The sequence below is a fragment of the Sinocyclocheilus anshuiensis genome, unplaced genomic scaffold (assembly GCF_001515605.1).
Source record: "Sinocyclocheilus anshuiensis isolate Anshui unplaced genomic scaffold, SAMN03320099.WGS_v1.1 scaffold9, whole genome shotgun sequence".
Classification (NCBI taxonomy): domain Eukaryota; kingdom Metazoa; phylum Chordata; class Actinopteri; order Cypriniformes; family Cyprinidae; genus Sinocyclocheilus; species Sinocyclocheilus anshuiensis.
In genome coordinates this window covers 1,804,431-1,820,280 of record NW_015540887.1, presented here as the reverse complement: position 1 = coordinate 1,820,280, position 15,850 = coordinate 1,804,431, and the positions used below count along the sequence as shown (strand labels likewise).

Sequence of the window (15,850 nt, the reverse complement as noted above, 5' to 3'; positions counted from 1 at the left end):
CATAATTCCTTTTTTTTTTTTTTTTTGCTAGTCGTGTAAAAGGACAGTGCAATATCCCTCACATGCAGTTAACACTTGTTATTGGTCCCTTGTTGAGGATCTTGATTACTCATTATGTTCTGATTGTATCAGGAGTCAGAGTCTGTTCTTGTTCTTTGAATTTCATTGCTTTTATGATGCTCAGAGATGCAGTACAACAGAGCAGAGTAATGCGTTTGCCCTGGGCACCTCCTTGTGTGTCTTTCATTTCTGGACTTCACTTTACCCTTGTGCTACTCTGGGTGCCTCTTCTCTTTCTTATTTCAGATTTCAGATATCAAGCCACAATAATTCAGCTGCAGAACCTCAATCAACTTCCGTGTCACATATTCGTCTTGTATGGTAGTCTCTAAACATACCTATTTCATGTTATTTAGAGTAGTTTGTCATCTGCCAGGCGATGACTGTATGATGTGCTGGTAAATTGAGTTTATGAGGCACGAATTGAGGTTTTGTTCTCTTTTCTACGCAGTTTCCATGGTGATGGGCATCCCCACGGTGAAGCGGAAAGTAAAGTCATACCTGTCAGAGACGCTTCATTCACTCATCGATAAACTCTCGGCGGAGGAGAAGCTTGACTGCGTCATCATAGTGTTCGTGGGAGAGGTGAGCATTTTTCTCATTGGTTTGAGAAAGTGTATTTGTTTGTGTGTGAGGATTGTGGCTGGCTCTGTCTTCCTGTTTGTGCAGATTTGTCATAAGCAACTTGATATGATGGAAATTACCGTGCAATGCTCACACTGACTAAACAAGTGCTTCTCAACGAGGTTCTACGTTTTCTCAGATGTCAAAAGCACACAAAAAACATTCATATAATGTTGGTTATATCTGTGAATGTAAGCAGTTGGCAAAGAAATTGCATGTGTATCGGTATTTTATATCTGTGAAACGGCTTCTCCGAGTGACAACATACTACTAACACAACTCAACCAGGCCTCGTCCCCTTGGACGTGAATTATGAAAAATATGGGATATTGTGATGTTCCCAGGAAGAAAATTCCGGACTGTGTATAGAGATTAACTCTCTTTGGAGTGGACTTTGTGCTTTGTACCTTTGTAGATCTTTTTCGTCCTCCGTACCAAAACTGTAAACTTTAAACTTCCTTTTGATGTTTGTGTCATGTTTACTTGAGATTCAGTGTAAGATCTGAGTCGTGAGACCATCAACGGCTTTGTAAATGGCTGAATTGGGTCAGTGGGGTTTGTTGTTTGCCGTCTTGTTACCACCCGTTGAGGGGTGTGGGCGGTTCATGCTGAGAACAGGGTTCTCAATGCTTTTATGCTGCCGTCTGAAGGTTAGAGCAAGAGGAACAGACATGCAGACATACCCGGCAGGATTTGTCTCTTGCTTCATCTCACAATTTTGTATGTCTGAATTTGTTCTGAAATTGATTGAAAGAGTGATTTTGGCCCAATAGACATTGTTACCAGCAGTATTTACCTACATATTTTTAACTGAACCATTTAAAAAAATATACACTGCTGTTTGTGGTCAGTAACATTTTTTGATGGAAATTAATGCTTCTGTTCATCAAGAATGCGTTCCATTGTTCAAAACAGAGAGTTAAGACATTTATAATGTTACAGAAGATTTCTGTTTCAAGTATTCAAGTATTTCTGTTCAATGTTAATACTAAAAAGTAATGGGCCTGTGTAGTTTGGTATCCATTCATTTTTCTTTTTTTAAGCATGACCCCAAAAAATTAAAAAAAGAATGGCTGTTGTATTTTCAAATGCTATGTTGAAAACCAGAATTGAAATTAGAACCGTACACACAAAATGCTTCTTTTCAGATTTTTGTTTATGACTTTTTGCACCTTTAATTAACATTTTCAAAATGCACAAATGAATATATAATCTGACCAAAGAAAACTTTTTTCTAAGTAGTGGTCGACTGATATATCGCCAAGGCCGATATCTGCCATTTTTCAAATATCGGCATTGGGCGATAAGTTTTTCTTTTTGGCCGATTTGTTCGAGGCAAAACTCGTTTTATGTTGCTTTATTTTGACGGCGCGTCAGACTTTTATTTTGATGGTGCCGAGAACGGTTGCGGCAGCGCCTGAGCACATAGTGTTCACATTCGCCCTCTTGTTCGCTGTTGTCATTCAGTTCTGTCTAATACGGATAGAAGTCTATCTAATAATCAGATAGAACTGTTAAACAAAGGAATTAAAATGTATACAAAAAAGTATTATAACGATTGCTTTACTATTATTAAAAGCTAATTATAATACTTTCTCGTTTGCCATCAGCTTTCCGCAAATACGCATTTATATAATTTAAACAAATCTTTGAATTGAAAAAATATGATTCCCAATGCGCACAAACTTCCCAGAATAATGAGTGCCGTGTTGGTTACAGTGTTTACTTCCTTTTTAATTATATTTTTATTAAATATTTATTTATTTGTGAAAAATACTTTGTCTTCTAGAGTATAAGTATGTTTATTTTACACATTTATTTTTTTTTAATCCATTTTCAAATGATTTCAAATTTCTTAAATATGAAATTATATCGGCTTTATAATGGCCATCGGCCACCCTGCTTTCCAAGATATTGGCATCGGTATCGGCTGTCAAAAAACCCATATCGGTCGACCACTAATTATAAGTAATGCTTCTCTCGCACATTTGATTGAGAACTAGAGCCATCTCTAGAACATTGGACATTGCTTTAAAATATGATTTTAAAATAGACAGAATCCCGTCCCAAATTTGTGACAGGCGAAAAGAAATGCGATGTCCAAGAGAAATGCAGTCACTGTGCCAAAAGCGACAGGTATTGCTTTCAAGAGAAGCCTTTAATGTCAAACCTTCACTGAGGCGAAGGGCCTGGGAACATTAATATAAATCTAAATATAATTTAGAAATGTATAAAAAAGACATAACTTCTCTTACTTCTGCAGATACTGGCAGGCCCGGTTTCAGAATTAAATCAGTAAGGGTGCTTCTGAAATTAGTCTATTTTGACATTTTTGCCTTTTATGGTTATTATTATTATTATTATTATTATTATTGCAATGATAGTGACATCCGCATATAAATGCGCATTTAGGTTATATATGCCATTGTCACTCTGGTCCTTTTAGCACCATGAAAAACGTATTCAAATTCTGAATGGATTCTAGCCAAGAACGTGCACAGCCACAGAGTGTGCTCCAAAAGCTGTCACTCACTTCAGTTCATCGCGATCTCAGTTGAGATTGGCTACACTGCTAAATGCTGCAAAAACACGTTGTAAATAGAAACATTTGAAGCTCTGGAGTGTTCACCAGTATCCTATTTTTATAGCTGTTGCTTTTGTTTGAGGGCACTTAGCACCCCCGTAGAACCTTGTCTGTATACAGGCAGCTGATTAAATGCAAAGAATATGTAATTAATATATAATATATGTTTTTAGACCTGAAAAATTATCAAGATATTTTGAGAAACTAGCTTTATGGTCATAAAAATATTGATGCCTTTTGAATTATTGACGCCAATGGTTTTTCATAAAGCATTGGGTTACCAGTAGCCATGTCGGTAGAGCTATGGCCGCTTTTAGTCTCTGTAGATATGCTTAAAATGCTAGAAATTAAATGTAGCATTTATACTACATTAAAAAAACAAGCTGTATATCATTTTTTAAGTTTTTTAATGAAATGGGAATTTTGAATAATGAAAATGAGTTTGCTTGTTTTATTCATGAGAGTTAGAACCATTAAAGAATAAACTGCATTTTCTGTGTTTCATTTCTGGGTTAAAAAAGGAAAAATAAATGGAGGCAAAAGTACACGGACCAAAATGTTCTTGAGCATCAAATCAGCATATTAGAATTAGGGGTGCTCCGATCAGGACTTTTGAGGCCGATCACCGATCGCCGAGCCGATCTATCGGAGCACCCCAGTTAGAATGATTTCTGAAGGATCATGTGACACTGAAGACTGAAGTAATGGCTGCTGAAAATACACATTTGCGTCATAGGAATAAATAATATTTTAAAATATATTCAAGTAGAAAATGTGTTTTTTAAATTGTTATAATACTGGATTTTTTCTTGATGAGCTTTTTCGTAAACATTAAAAACTTACTTATCCCAGATTTTGAAATGATAGTCTATATTTTTTAACAGATTTGAACATATTTCTTTTCAGCTTTTATATATTATAAAATGTACCTTGGTGGTTTCCATAAAAATGCCAATTACTAGTGTTCGTTACTGGAAAAAAACTGTTGATTTTATAATATACTGTACATTGTAAAAGAAAAAAGAGCCTGTTTTTTTATCATTCTTGAGTTACAATATTTCTGCATTAAATATTTATAATATGAATGTAGTTACTGTGTTGCAGTGGGCTGTTCTATTAGATTAATTGACTAATCAAAAAAGTAGTCTGTATAAACTGGAAAAAAAAAAAGTTAGGTGCAGCTTAACCCCTAACAGTACAGTGTTTCTATACATCAACTGTCTTGGCATAATAAATGTAGTTATTTTCCTCCAGTCTGTGGTCCAGTGTTTTTGTACCCGCCTCTGTGTCTGTGGGCTGTGGTTATGTCTGGTAGCTGATGTTTTCTGTGTGATCATCAGCTGTTCTTTTGGTTTTCTGTAACAATGGTAGTACAGTAATGAGCTTGGAGTGTTTTAGTAAAGTGGAAACACCCAGTGGCAGTGCATCTAAAGACCTTCTAATGAGGCTCTTTTGTTACCCCAGCACATGTGTGAGCCAGAGAGAGGATATCCCTTCCCACATCACTCACTGCAGTTTTACAGTACTTCCACCCACAGATGGTGTAGGGTGAAGAAAATCAGTGAGAAAAGACAATTCGTCCTCCTCACTGAGATAACAAACAGCCCAGAGCAGAGTCACTCCAATTCCCATATTTTTCCAGGCTGTCAGGCGCTGGTGTATTTACTTAGTATTTACTGCACCTGTATTTATGCCGAGCCTGTGTGTGAGTGTGTGCTAACCAGTGCTTTGTTTGCTGCCTCACAGACGGACATAGATTACGTAAACAGTGTGGTTGCAGGCCTTGAAAAAGAGTAAGTTGCTTTTTCTCTTGCCACACTGAACTTCCTCAAGATTAAGTTGTGTTATGATCTCAATTGTACATTTAACCTAATGGTTCAGATGCCTTGCTAACTGTTGTTCCTGACTGTCATTGTCCATCAGGTTCTACACAGAGCTGAATTCTGGGTTACTGGAGGTCATATCTCCCCCTGCCAGCTACTATCCAGACTTCAGCAACTTGAAAGAGACCTTTGGTGACTCAAAGGAGAGGGTGAAGTAAGTATTTAGGAAACATTATGCTCTCCAGGAGCCACATACTTCTACAAAACACTAATGGCGCTTTTCCACTGCGTGGTACGGCTCAGCACGGCACGGTTCAGCTCGGCACGGTTTGCGTTTCCACAGCAGTTCAGTACCGCTTTTGGGGTCAGTACGTTTTTATTCTTTCCTTTTTTTTTTAAAGAAATTAAAACTTTTATTCAGCAAGGATGTGTTAAATTTATAAGAAGTGATAGCAAAGATTTATATTGTTAGAAAAGATTTATATTTTAAATAAATGCTAGTATTCCTAATAATAGGAATGTTGTTACTGTGTTGCAGTGGGCTGTTCTAGAACTGTTAGTTTAAGTGACTAATCAAAAAAGATTCTGTATTTTAATAAACAGGAAAAAAAGAAAAGTTAGGTGCAGCCTAACACCTAACAGTACACAGTGTTTCTATACGTTAACCGTCTTGGCATAATAAATGTAGTTATTTTGCTCCAGTTTATGTGCAGTGCTTGTTTGTACCTGGCTCCGTGTCTGTGGGCTGTGGTTAGGTCTGGCTGATGTTTTTTGTGTGATCAGTCATCAGCTATTCTTGTGGCTTTCTGGAACGATGGTAGTGATTAGTTTGGAGTGCTTTAGTAAAGAGGGAACACCCAGTGGCAGTGCATCTAAAGACCTTCTAATGAGGCTCTTTTGTTACCCCAGCACATGTGTGAGCCAGAGAGAGGATATCCCTTCCCACATCACTCACTGCAGTTTTACAGTACTTCCACCCACAGATGGTGTAGGGTGAAGAAAATCAGTGAGAAAAGACAATTCGTCCTCCTCACTGAGATAACAAACAGCCCAGAGCAGAGTCACTCCAATTCCCATATTTTTCCAGGCTGTCAGGCGCTGGTGTATTTACTTAGTATTTACTGCACCTGTATTTATGCCGAGCCTGTGTGTGAGTGTGTGCTAACCAGTGCTTTGTTTGCTGCCTCACAGACGGACATAGATTACGTAAACAGTGTGGTTGCAGGCCTTGAAAAAGAGTAAGTTGCTTTTTCTCTTGCCACACTGAACTTCCTCAAGATTAAGTTGTGTTATGATCTCAATTGTACATTTAACCTAATGGTTCAGATGCCTTGCTAACTGTTGTTCCTGACTGTCATTGTCCATCAGGTTCTACACAGAGCTGAATTCTGGGTTACTGGAGGTCATATCTCCCCCTGCCAGCTACTATCCAGACTTCAGCAACTTGAAAGAGACCTTTGGTGACTCAAAGGAGAGGGTGAAGTAAGTATTTAGGAAACATTATGCTCTCCAGGAGCCACATACTTCTACAAAACACTAATGGCGCTTTTCCACTGCGTGGTACGGCTCAGCACGGCACGGTTCAGCTCGGCACGGTTTGCGTTTCCACAGCAGTTCAGTACCGCTTTAGAGTGGGTGGGATTATTCACATGTCGTTATAGTTGCCCCGCCTATACTGCCACGACTCCTAAAAAAACTTTTTCATTCCGCGTCACCTTATCAAGCTCTCGCTGGATCCGCTCCTCTGCTGTCAACGAGAGGAACATCTGTACTTCCGCAACAGACAACAAAACTTTTTGGTTGTAAAAAAAAAATGGTGCGCTCGTTCAAAACAGTTGCGTTCGATCCTTTGCTGGCTGTGCTGATTTAAATCTTTACTCCAGTCTTCAGTGTCACATGATCTTACAGAAATCATTCTAATATGCTGATTTGCTGCTCAAGAAATATTTATTATTATTATCAATGTTTAGAACCGTTGTGCTGCTTAATATTTTTGTAGAAACCATGATATATATTTTTTTAAAGATTCTTTAATAAATAGAAAATTCAAATGAACAGAATTTGTTTGAAATATATATATTTTGGTACAATATAAATGTCTTTACTGTCACTTTGATCAATTTAATGCATCCTCACTGAATAAAAGTATTAATTTACTTTAAAAAAAAACTCTTACTGACCCCAAACTTTTGAACAGTAGTATGTTTCTCAAAAAAAAAAAAAAAAGTGTATGAATACTTCATTGAATATTGTTTGCTGTCTGGACATTTTTTGGTGTACTGTACTCAATGTACTTTTATTTGAAACAATACTACATATGCAAGATAGTATAATAGTATGCAGTAGTGTAGTATGCCAATGGACGTCAAAGAATTGGACACTTCTATTTATTATTACTTTTTCCGTATTTTAGAATATTAGGCAAATCATCAAAACTATAAGTGGGGAATTGTGTAGTCCCCAAATATTGTAACCATTTTAAACCATGTAAAATATCTTAATTGATATCTTGATATCTGCTTTTTATTTGTCTACAAAACTAATTCAAGGCATTTATTTTCAGTGGAGTGTGTTCAAGCGTTTTACAGGTGGTGTGTGTAGGTGTATTGATTGTGGTCTGTCATATGGTTGCGCTGGCCGTTGCTGCGGCGAGTGCGCGTGACAGTATTTATGTGCACATAGAGATTTCTGTGGTGGGTGAGGCTGAAATAAAGTTTTGATTAGCCCGGATCTCATATTTCAGTGCATGAGTCAGAGCTGATTTACTGTCACAAATGTGATTAGAGAGGGAGAGATGTCAGTGAGATTTTCTGGAGAGAAAGACCGAGCGAGAGGCGTGGCAGATTTGTTGTGAGACAGGAAGCCAGTAAGCTCAAGGTCAAAGACATCAACTCATTCCTTCATTACTTCCTTCCTCCTCTCTCTCTGTCCTAAAAGGACCTCTCTTCTCTTCTCCTGCTCTCCCTAAATCTTTCATCCACAGCTGTCTCAATTTAATCTCTATCACTCTGGGCATCTCTTTCTTTCACTGCCTCTTCTGTCTTTTGGTGTCATGCTCTCTCTTTCATAACTCTGATTCTGCCTGTCCTAGGGTTGTCACGACTGAAAAATGCCAATGCCGAATATTATTATTCTCAATACCAATTTAAATACCAGAGAAATATTTATAGATATGCAATTCAACACACTCCTTTGTTTATTCAAATTAAATAATAATACAACATGTTAAATTAATTCAGAGCCTTGCAGCCTTCAGCTATTTCAAAAATTTTAAAACACGTTTTTACAAATTTAACTAAACTGCAATTAATTTGTTAAAAATTATGAGCAGTAAGTAAACAATATTTTACAAACATACACTATTCATTCAAAAGTTTGTTCTAAGATGTTATTTTTTAAAATAAATTATTACTTAATTATTCATTAAAAAACAGTTATAATATACAAATATTTTAAAGAAAACTTTCTATTCATCAAAGAATCCTAAAACAAAATTTCCACAAAAATACTAAGCAGCCCAACTGTTAACTCAACATTGGTAATATTCAGAAATGTTTATTGAGCAAATCAGCATAGTAATGGAGTAATGAGTGCTGAAAATTTAGCTTTACCTTCATAGAAATAAATTGCAATTTAAAATTTTAAAATAGTAAACAGTTATTTGAAATTGTAATAATTCACAAAAATGTTCTGTTTAAATTATTCATTAGGTTGCAATTCCTAATTAAATTATTGCCTATTTGACTAAATTAAATTTAACTACATTTTTACTCACATTTGTTTTTTGTGCTTTAGTGTTGATTTTGCACAATCAAGGCCATTGCTAAGATCGATTCCAAGTGAAACCACTTGCTATAAAGTTGTTCCCAATGATGCCATCTGACATGACTGTGTGTGTGTGTGTGTGTGTGTGTGTGTTTGCCTTGTTGAGCATCCGAGTTCTTATTCTGTTCCACAAACTCTACTCTCGTCCACTTTACAAAGTCAGTTTGATCAAAGGAAATGAGCGGCTTTGATGCCCCTCATATTTAATATTCTTTCTCCTTTTTGAATATTTATGTCTCTCTTTTCTGAACCCTTTACCGAAAAGGACGACTGAATAACAAAGCTTTTATTGAGTATGCGTGAGTGATGTGTTTTTGTTTATAGACTCATCCCCAACCCTTATTTAGCTTTTCGGCTGCGTATGTTTCTGTTTTCTGTTACTGTCAGTCACACTCATCATACGCTTGACATCTAGAATTTCACTCCCAGCCGACTCATCAACCAGTTAACTTGTACATTAAACCTTTGCTTTTAGACTACTGGGCGTCTCCCTTTTTTAACATGTTTTTGTGTGTCTTTGTAGATGGAGGACCAAGCAGAACTTGGACTATTCCTTTCTAATGATGTATGCTGTGAACAAAGGGGTCTATTATGTCCAGGTAATCAAAATTACCAAGTTTAAAGGTTAAGCGTGTGATGTGTGCACCACTAGCGTCACTCAATGGAATTAAAAATCAAATGACTTTTCAAACAGGTTCCCAAAACACTCCCCTGTCTGCTATTGGTCGGTAAACTCACACCATTGTTTGAGTCAGTGTGGCTGTCTCAGGATGGTCAGGATACAAATAGAAACAGAGCAGTGTTTTGAAAGCGTCATAGTGTTTACACTTTGGGTAAAGCGACCTACGCATGGCTTTCTCATAGCTGCTTCTGCATAATAAACAAACTAAATATTGCAGAAAGAATTTTAACTCCGAAACGGTTATATCGCCTATATGATGATCTAAACATTTTTCAACCTAATGTCTATTGATCGCATTTGTGGCATGCTGTAAATTACCACATACAATAATTAATGTTGCACAATAAATTGGTACTGTATTGGGTATCGGTTTATATTGATTTTTTTTTTTTTAATTGTTCAGTACCAATTAATACTGGAGATATATTGACCTATATTTAATTGTTTAGGTTAGCTCCCCTGTTTATCTTTGCCATTATCTTACATTCTCTTAAACTTCTTTTTTTTTTTTTAAATTGCTTATAATTTAATAACAGCAATAAATGTGATCTTTAGCAAATCTTAAAATGAATATAAATTTTCTTACGTTACTTTATAATGCTTAAATTCACTCGTGGCATTTAAGGCTATTGGTTTTAGTGTTATGTTTTTATTTTATGTATAAATTGTTGGTAACACTTTACTTAAAACCTTTATGTATAATGCATTATAAAAGTAGATTTAATGCATTAATTATGCCTTGTAATGTACCTTATAATGCATTGTACAATCTCATGAATAATTGTAACCACAGTTAATACATAATAACACTTAAATAACACATTGTTACACTATGCATTTTAAATTTTGGTTATTAACGACAAGATATAATGTATTACAATGCATATTATGGATAATTTTAATGCATTATACCCTGTAATAACCCTACATAATGCATTATACATAAAGGCTTTAAGTAAAGTGTTATCAAATTGTTTTATAAATCTAATTATTTATATTTTTATTTTTATTTTAAGCAGTTATTGTTAAACTTGAAACTATTATAAAATAATTTTTGCTAATTGAAATAAAGCTGATATAAATATACATATTGAATGAAAAACTTCAATGGAAATTAGAAATGTTGCATTGGCAACTAACTGAACTGAAAAAAAAGACAAAAGCATATAACAAAATGACAAAAACATGAATTAAGATTAAAACTGAAAATATGAAAATAAAAGCTAGTTTAAAATATAATCATACATAAATAATACTAAAATAACATTGAATTCTGTGTTGTTGTTTTAAAGTTTAAAAGTGCTTTTACTGATGTTACGTCTCCATTCATGATATTCCCACACGGTTACTAAGTTAATATAACTTTTCTTTACAATACGTGTATTACTGTGAACGCATATTTCATTAATTTATGCAGACTGGAGAGTCGAATCGAAAGTTTTGTCTTTGCTAATTAACAGCATGTCACACAAAGACATGAAGTTGAACAGTTGAGACCAGTGTTAAACTTAAACCTAATATGTTGATGAAATACCTTTTGATTGATTTGTCCGCTTTCAGTCAGTTTCCCAAGCGGTGTATATTTCAGTGTAGGTTTCTAGTTAGTGTGCCAGATCCCCACTGGAAGCTCTTCAGTTCAGACAGAGACAAGTACCCCAAAAGCTCTCCGCTCAGGGGTTGCTGTGGTTAGTCAAGTCAAGTCAAGTCAAGTCTGCTTTATTGTCAATTCTTCCACATGTACAGCACATACACACAGAGAGTGTGGGCCTCCGGAGCAGACCGAGATCCCGCAGCTCTTCGGCGTGCGCAGAGTTTAACTCTAAAAATGTGGTTCTGCCGACATCGAGCAGAAACTCACGACTGTATGCGCGCTTAGAGACAGATAGACGCGACGAATACGTACAAAAACACTGCGACTCACAAGACAAAAAACACGAAAACACCTTTCTATCGGGAGAGAGAGAAGCCGCAGCGTGTGAACGCGCGCCGCCATCTTTAATGAATAGAGTTACTCGTGTATCTGGATATACCCTAAAGACACACTTTGGCTCTGTAGCGGTTGTCATGGGAACGTGGCTTGGTGGTTTTGGGATTTCTGTTTTTATGAAGTGATAATGATTTTACAGCTGGGAATATGATCAGGGGAAAGAATTTGCTACGGTTAGAGCAGCTGTACATGGTCGCAGCAGATTTAAAGCGGCGTAACGCTCAACTTGACACCTCTTATTTGTTTCTCTCTGCTGGACAAACAAACATGAAAAGCATAACATTATGAAAAATATCAAGCAGAAGCTTCTGCCAACCAGTTATTTTTGCAGTGATATCAGTTGTAAACCTGTATGTTTAGTCCTCACTAACCAATGTCAACCTTTCACAGGGCTCTAGACTGCGACCAAAATGGTCGCATTTGCGACAACATTTTGGTAATGTGCAAGTTAAAATTTGACGTGGTCGCATTTGTGCGAGTGCATGGTCTGTGCTGCTCCAAAGCATCTATCTGCTCCATACAGCACGCTGCAGAGCCGCGACACATTGTAGCAGGGGTCAGATTTCCGCAAATACTGAGGAAACTATGGCGAACGGAGGATTTGGTTTTCACGCTAAAGTAAAGTAAAAGACCGCTTCTTAAACCAGAGAAGGTGAACATGTTGGTATTCTTGTGGATAAAAAACATGCAAGCTGTCACCAGCAGCCAGTTTAGTTTTACTTTTCTTTTTGTTTTCATTTTGAAAAGCTTATTTCACATTACGCTATGGAGGATTTGTTTAAATTTTTTTTATTATTTATTTGATTCCTCAGTTTTTGCTAAATGTTCTGTCATTTATTAGTCGGCATGTGGTGTATACCATGCCTGGTCTTATTTGGTTTTGTCAATAAACGTTATGTAAGCTAGTTTGTCATTGTAGCCTACTGTTTTATTGTTGTTGTGCTTTTTAATTACGAATAACAATGAATCCATCTTTTGTTTTACTCTTTAAAAAGTATGTAAGCAAAACAGACAATTATCTTGTCTTGTAAAACGTGACACCAAGATTGCGAATTCGATTCGATCTGATGCCCGCGGCTTATAACATAGCAAAAGAGGAACTCCTGTTTACCAAATTCAAATCACAAATACTACTGATGAAAAAGGACGGGTTGAATGTTAACCACTTTCGTTTCCATATAACTATAAACCATGATAAAAGTTAATCGGCATGCATTGATTAATCCCATGTTGTAGCAAAAAAAAAAAGGCGACCAAATTATGTGCTCCTGCGACCAACTGAGAAAGTTAGTCGACCGAGTTAGTCGAAAGTTAAAAGAGCGACCAGGGGTAGAATGAGTCTAGAGCCGTTTCAGCAAATCTGTTAGAGTGAGCATTATGTAAATAATATAAATTAATAAATGCTTTTTTCTATTTATACTTATTTATATTTATCCTATCACACATTAGAATCTTTTAACCTGTCATTTAACATCACACTTGTGAAGAGAGGCTGATGGGATGTTTTTCCCTACTTTTTCAGTTGTTCTTGATGAAAAGCTTTATTTTAATTTATTGTATTACATTTATACTATCTTTCCAATGTTTGGGGTTAGTAAGATTTTACTTTTATTTCTTTTTAAAAAAAGAGAAAAGAAAATTAAAACTTTTATTTATTGAAGTAGTAATATGATCAAAAGTGACAGTAAAGACATTTGAAATGTAACAAAATATTTCTGTTTCAAATAAATGCTGCTCTTTTGAGCTCTCTGTTCATCAAATAATCCTGAAAAAATTTACAGTTTTGTCATAGCAATATTAAGCAGTAAAAACTTTTTAACATTGATAAGATTTATAGAGAGAGAGTGATAGATTGATGATTTATCATGTGACACTGAAGACTGGAGTAATGGCTGCTGAAAATTCAGCTTCACCATTACAAGAATAAATTACATTTTAAAATATATTGCAATAGAAAACAGTTATTTTAAATTATAATAATATTATTTTGCAATGTTATTGATTTTACTGTTTTGATCAAATAAATGCTTAAGAGACTTTCAAAAACAACAACAAAAAATAAATAAATAAAATAAAAATCATACCGACCCCAAACTTTTGAACAATAGTGTATTTTGTGTATTTAGTATCTTTCTAATATTTCCTAAGACGGAAAAGCATCCTGTATTAATGTTCATTTATGTCATTCCACGTTCATGTCTTTCTCATTCTCATGTGCTTCTCTCTGTCTGTGTGTAGGACTGTACTGAATGTTTTCATTCATTTTTTTTTCTTTGCTGTGCCAAAAATCTCTCTAGTGTCTCCCTGTCTTTGTGCTCTCAATACACGCTGTGCTCTCTTAGGAGAGGGGAAAGGTATTGCTTTCATGTTTTTTTTTGGAACTCAAGTTACTCGAGTATAGGACAACATGCTTTAGCTTTGCTTTAGTGTTTGTCTGTACTTGTATTGGTGGCTTCAGGTTGATTGTTAGATGTGGTATTTTTAGTAGGTGCGGCAGCGGCATGTGTGAAAGTGTACCTGGTTTATGAGCTGTTCTGTATGATTCATGTCTGTTTCCTGTTGTTTTAACAGTTAGAGGACGACATCGTTGCCAAGCCCAACTATTTTGCCACCATGAAAAACTTTGCCCTACAACTCGCCACTGAGGACTGGATGATCCTTGAGTTTTCACAGCTGGGCTTCATTGGTGTGACTTCTATATTTTTAATATCTATATTTTTTTATACTTGTCCAGCTATTCAGATATCACTTAGATTACTTGAGTTATTGTCATCATTTACTCATCTTCCTGTCGTTCCAAACCTGTATGACTTTTGTCCTTTCATGGAACACTAAATGAGAGATTAAGAATGTTCCTACTGCTCTTTTCAATACAGTAGAGTCACAGTCTCCAAGAGCAATCAAGCCCCCAAAAAGCACCATAAAATTAGTCTATATAATTTGAGCTGCATAAATATTCTTCAGAATTTCTCCTTTTGTGTCCCTCTGAAGTAAATGATGACAGAATTTTCATTTAAGTGAAAATCTCTTTAAAGGGATAGTTCATGCAGAAATGAAAATTGTCATTAATTACTCACCCTGATGTCGTTCCAAACCCGTAAGACCTTCGTTCATCTTCAGAACACAAATTAAGATATTTTCGATGAAATCTGAGAGCTTTCTGACCCTGCATAGACAGCAATGCAACTGACACGTTCAAGGCCCAGAAAGGTAGTATGGACATGGTTAAAATAGTCCATGTGACATCAGTGGTTCAACTGTAATTTTATAAAGCTACTAGAATACTTTTTGTGTGCAAAGAAAACAAAAATAACAACTTTATTCAGTCTTCAGTCAGTCTTTGACGCGCGTTCACGAGAGTACCACCATGCTTGTGCATTCCTCTGCTTGTAAACAAGACGCAGCGCATCCGTGTTCTGTGTCAGAACGCCGGCTCCTGCGTTAGCAGCATCACACGCATGTGTCGTGCTGTTGTGAAGACCGACAGGGAAGAGGAGAAATTGTTGAATATAGTGGTTATTTTTATTTTCTTTGCGCACAAAAATATTCTCGCAGCTTTATAACATTACAGTTGAACCACTGGTGTCACATGGACTGTTTTAACTTTGTCCTTACTACCTTTCTGTTCCTTGAACGTGTCAGTTGCGTTGCTGTCTATGGAGGGTCAGAGAGCTCTCTGATTTCATCAAAAATATAAAAATATCTTAATTTGTGTTCCAAAGTTGAACAAAGGTCTTAAGGGTTTGGAACGACATGAGGGTGAGTAATTAATGACAGAATTTTCATTTTTGGGTGAACTATCCCTTTAAGACTTTCTTGTTATATATACTTTTATTCAGCAAGGATGCATTAAATCATTTGACACTGAAGACTGGAATAATGGCTGCTGAAAATTCAGCTTTGCCATCACTGGAATAAATTACATTTTAAAATATATTATAATAGAAAACTTTTATTTGTAATAATATTTCACAATACTACAATTTTTATTAGGGCTGCACGATATATCGAAATTATCGAAATATCGCAATATGCATATGGCAAGGGCGTGCGATATCTGAATCATTTTAATAATAGGCTACTTAAATCAAAACGTTGCAAAAGGTCAAAGTTTTAGTTCGACGCATATAGCAGAGAATTGCTTGACGTTAAAAAGAGTTAAGTGCAATAAGTTGCAGAAAACAACTCTTTGCCGTCTCGTCTTGCTGTCTGACTCACACCTGAAAAGCGCACAAGCCGTATCTCGGCCAGCGTCTCTTCCGTTT

General features: G+C 35.9%; 1 protein-coding gene across 5 annotated transcripts in view; it reads left to right on the top strand.

Annotated features, from left to right (window-relative positions):
* The window catches only part of mgat4a (alpha-1,3-mannosyl-glycoprotein 4-beta-N-acetylglucosaminyltransferase A), a 55,065-nt gene that overhangs the window by 23,945 nt on the left and 15,270 nt on the right, over positions 1–15,850 (top strand). For all 5 annotated transcript variants that reach the window (XR_001634265.1, XR_001634264.1, XM_016486482.1 and 2 more), the window contains exons 5-9: positions 512–645; positions 5,015–5,061; positions 5,192–5,305; positions 9,440–9,515; positions 14,157–14,271. Coding sequence is in view for 3 of the 5 variants with exons in the window: in XM_016486482.1 (XP_016341968.1) it covers positions 512–645; positions 5,015–5,061; positions 5,192–5,305; positions 9,440–9,515; positions 14,157–14,271 (486 nt within the window). In the remaining 2 variants the exon portion in view is untranslated. The remainder of the gene's footprint in view (positions 1–511; positions 646–5,014; positions 5,062–5,191; positions 5,306–9,439; positions 9,516–14,156; positions 14,272–15,850) is intronic.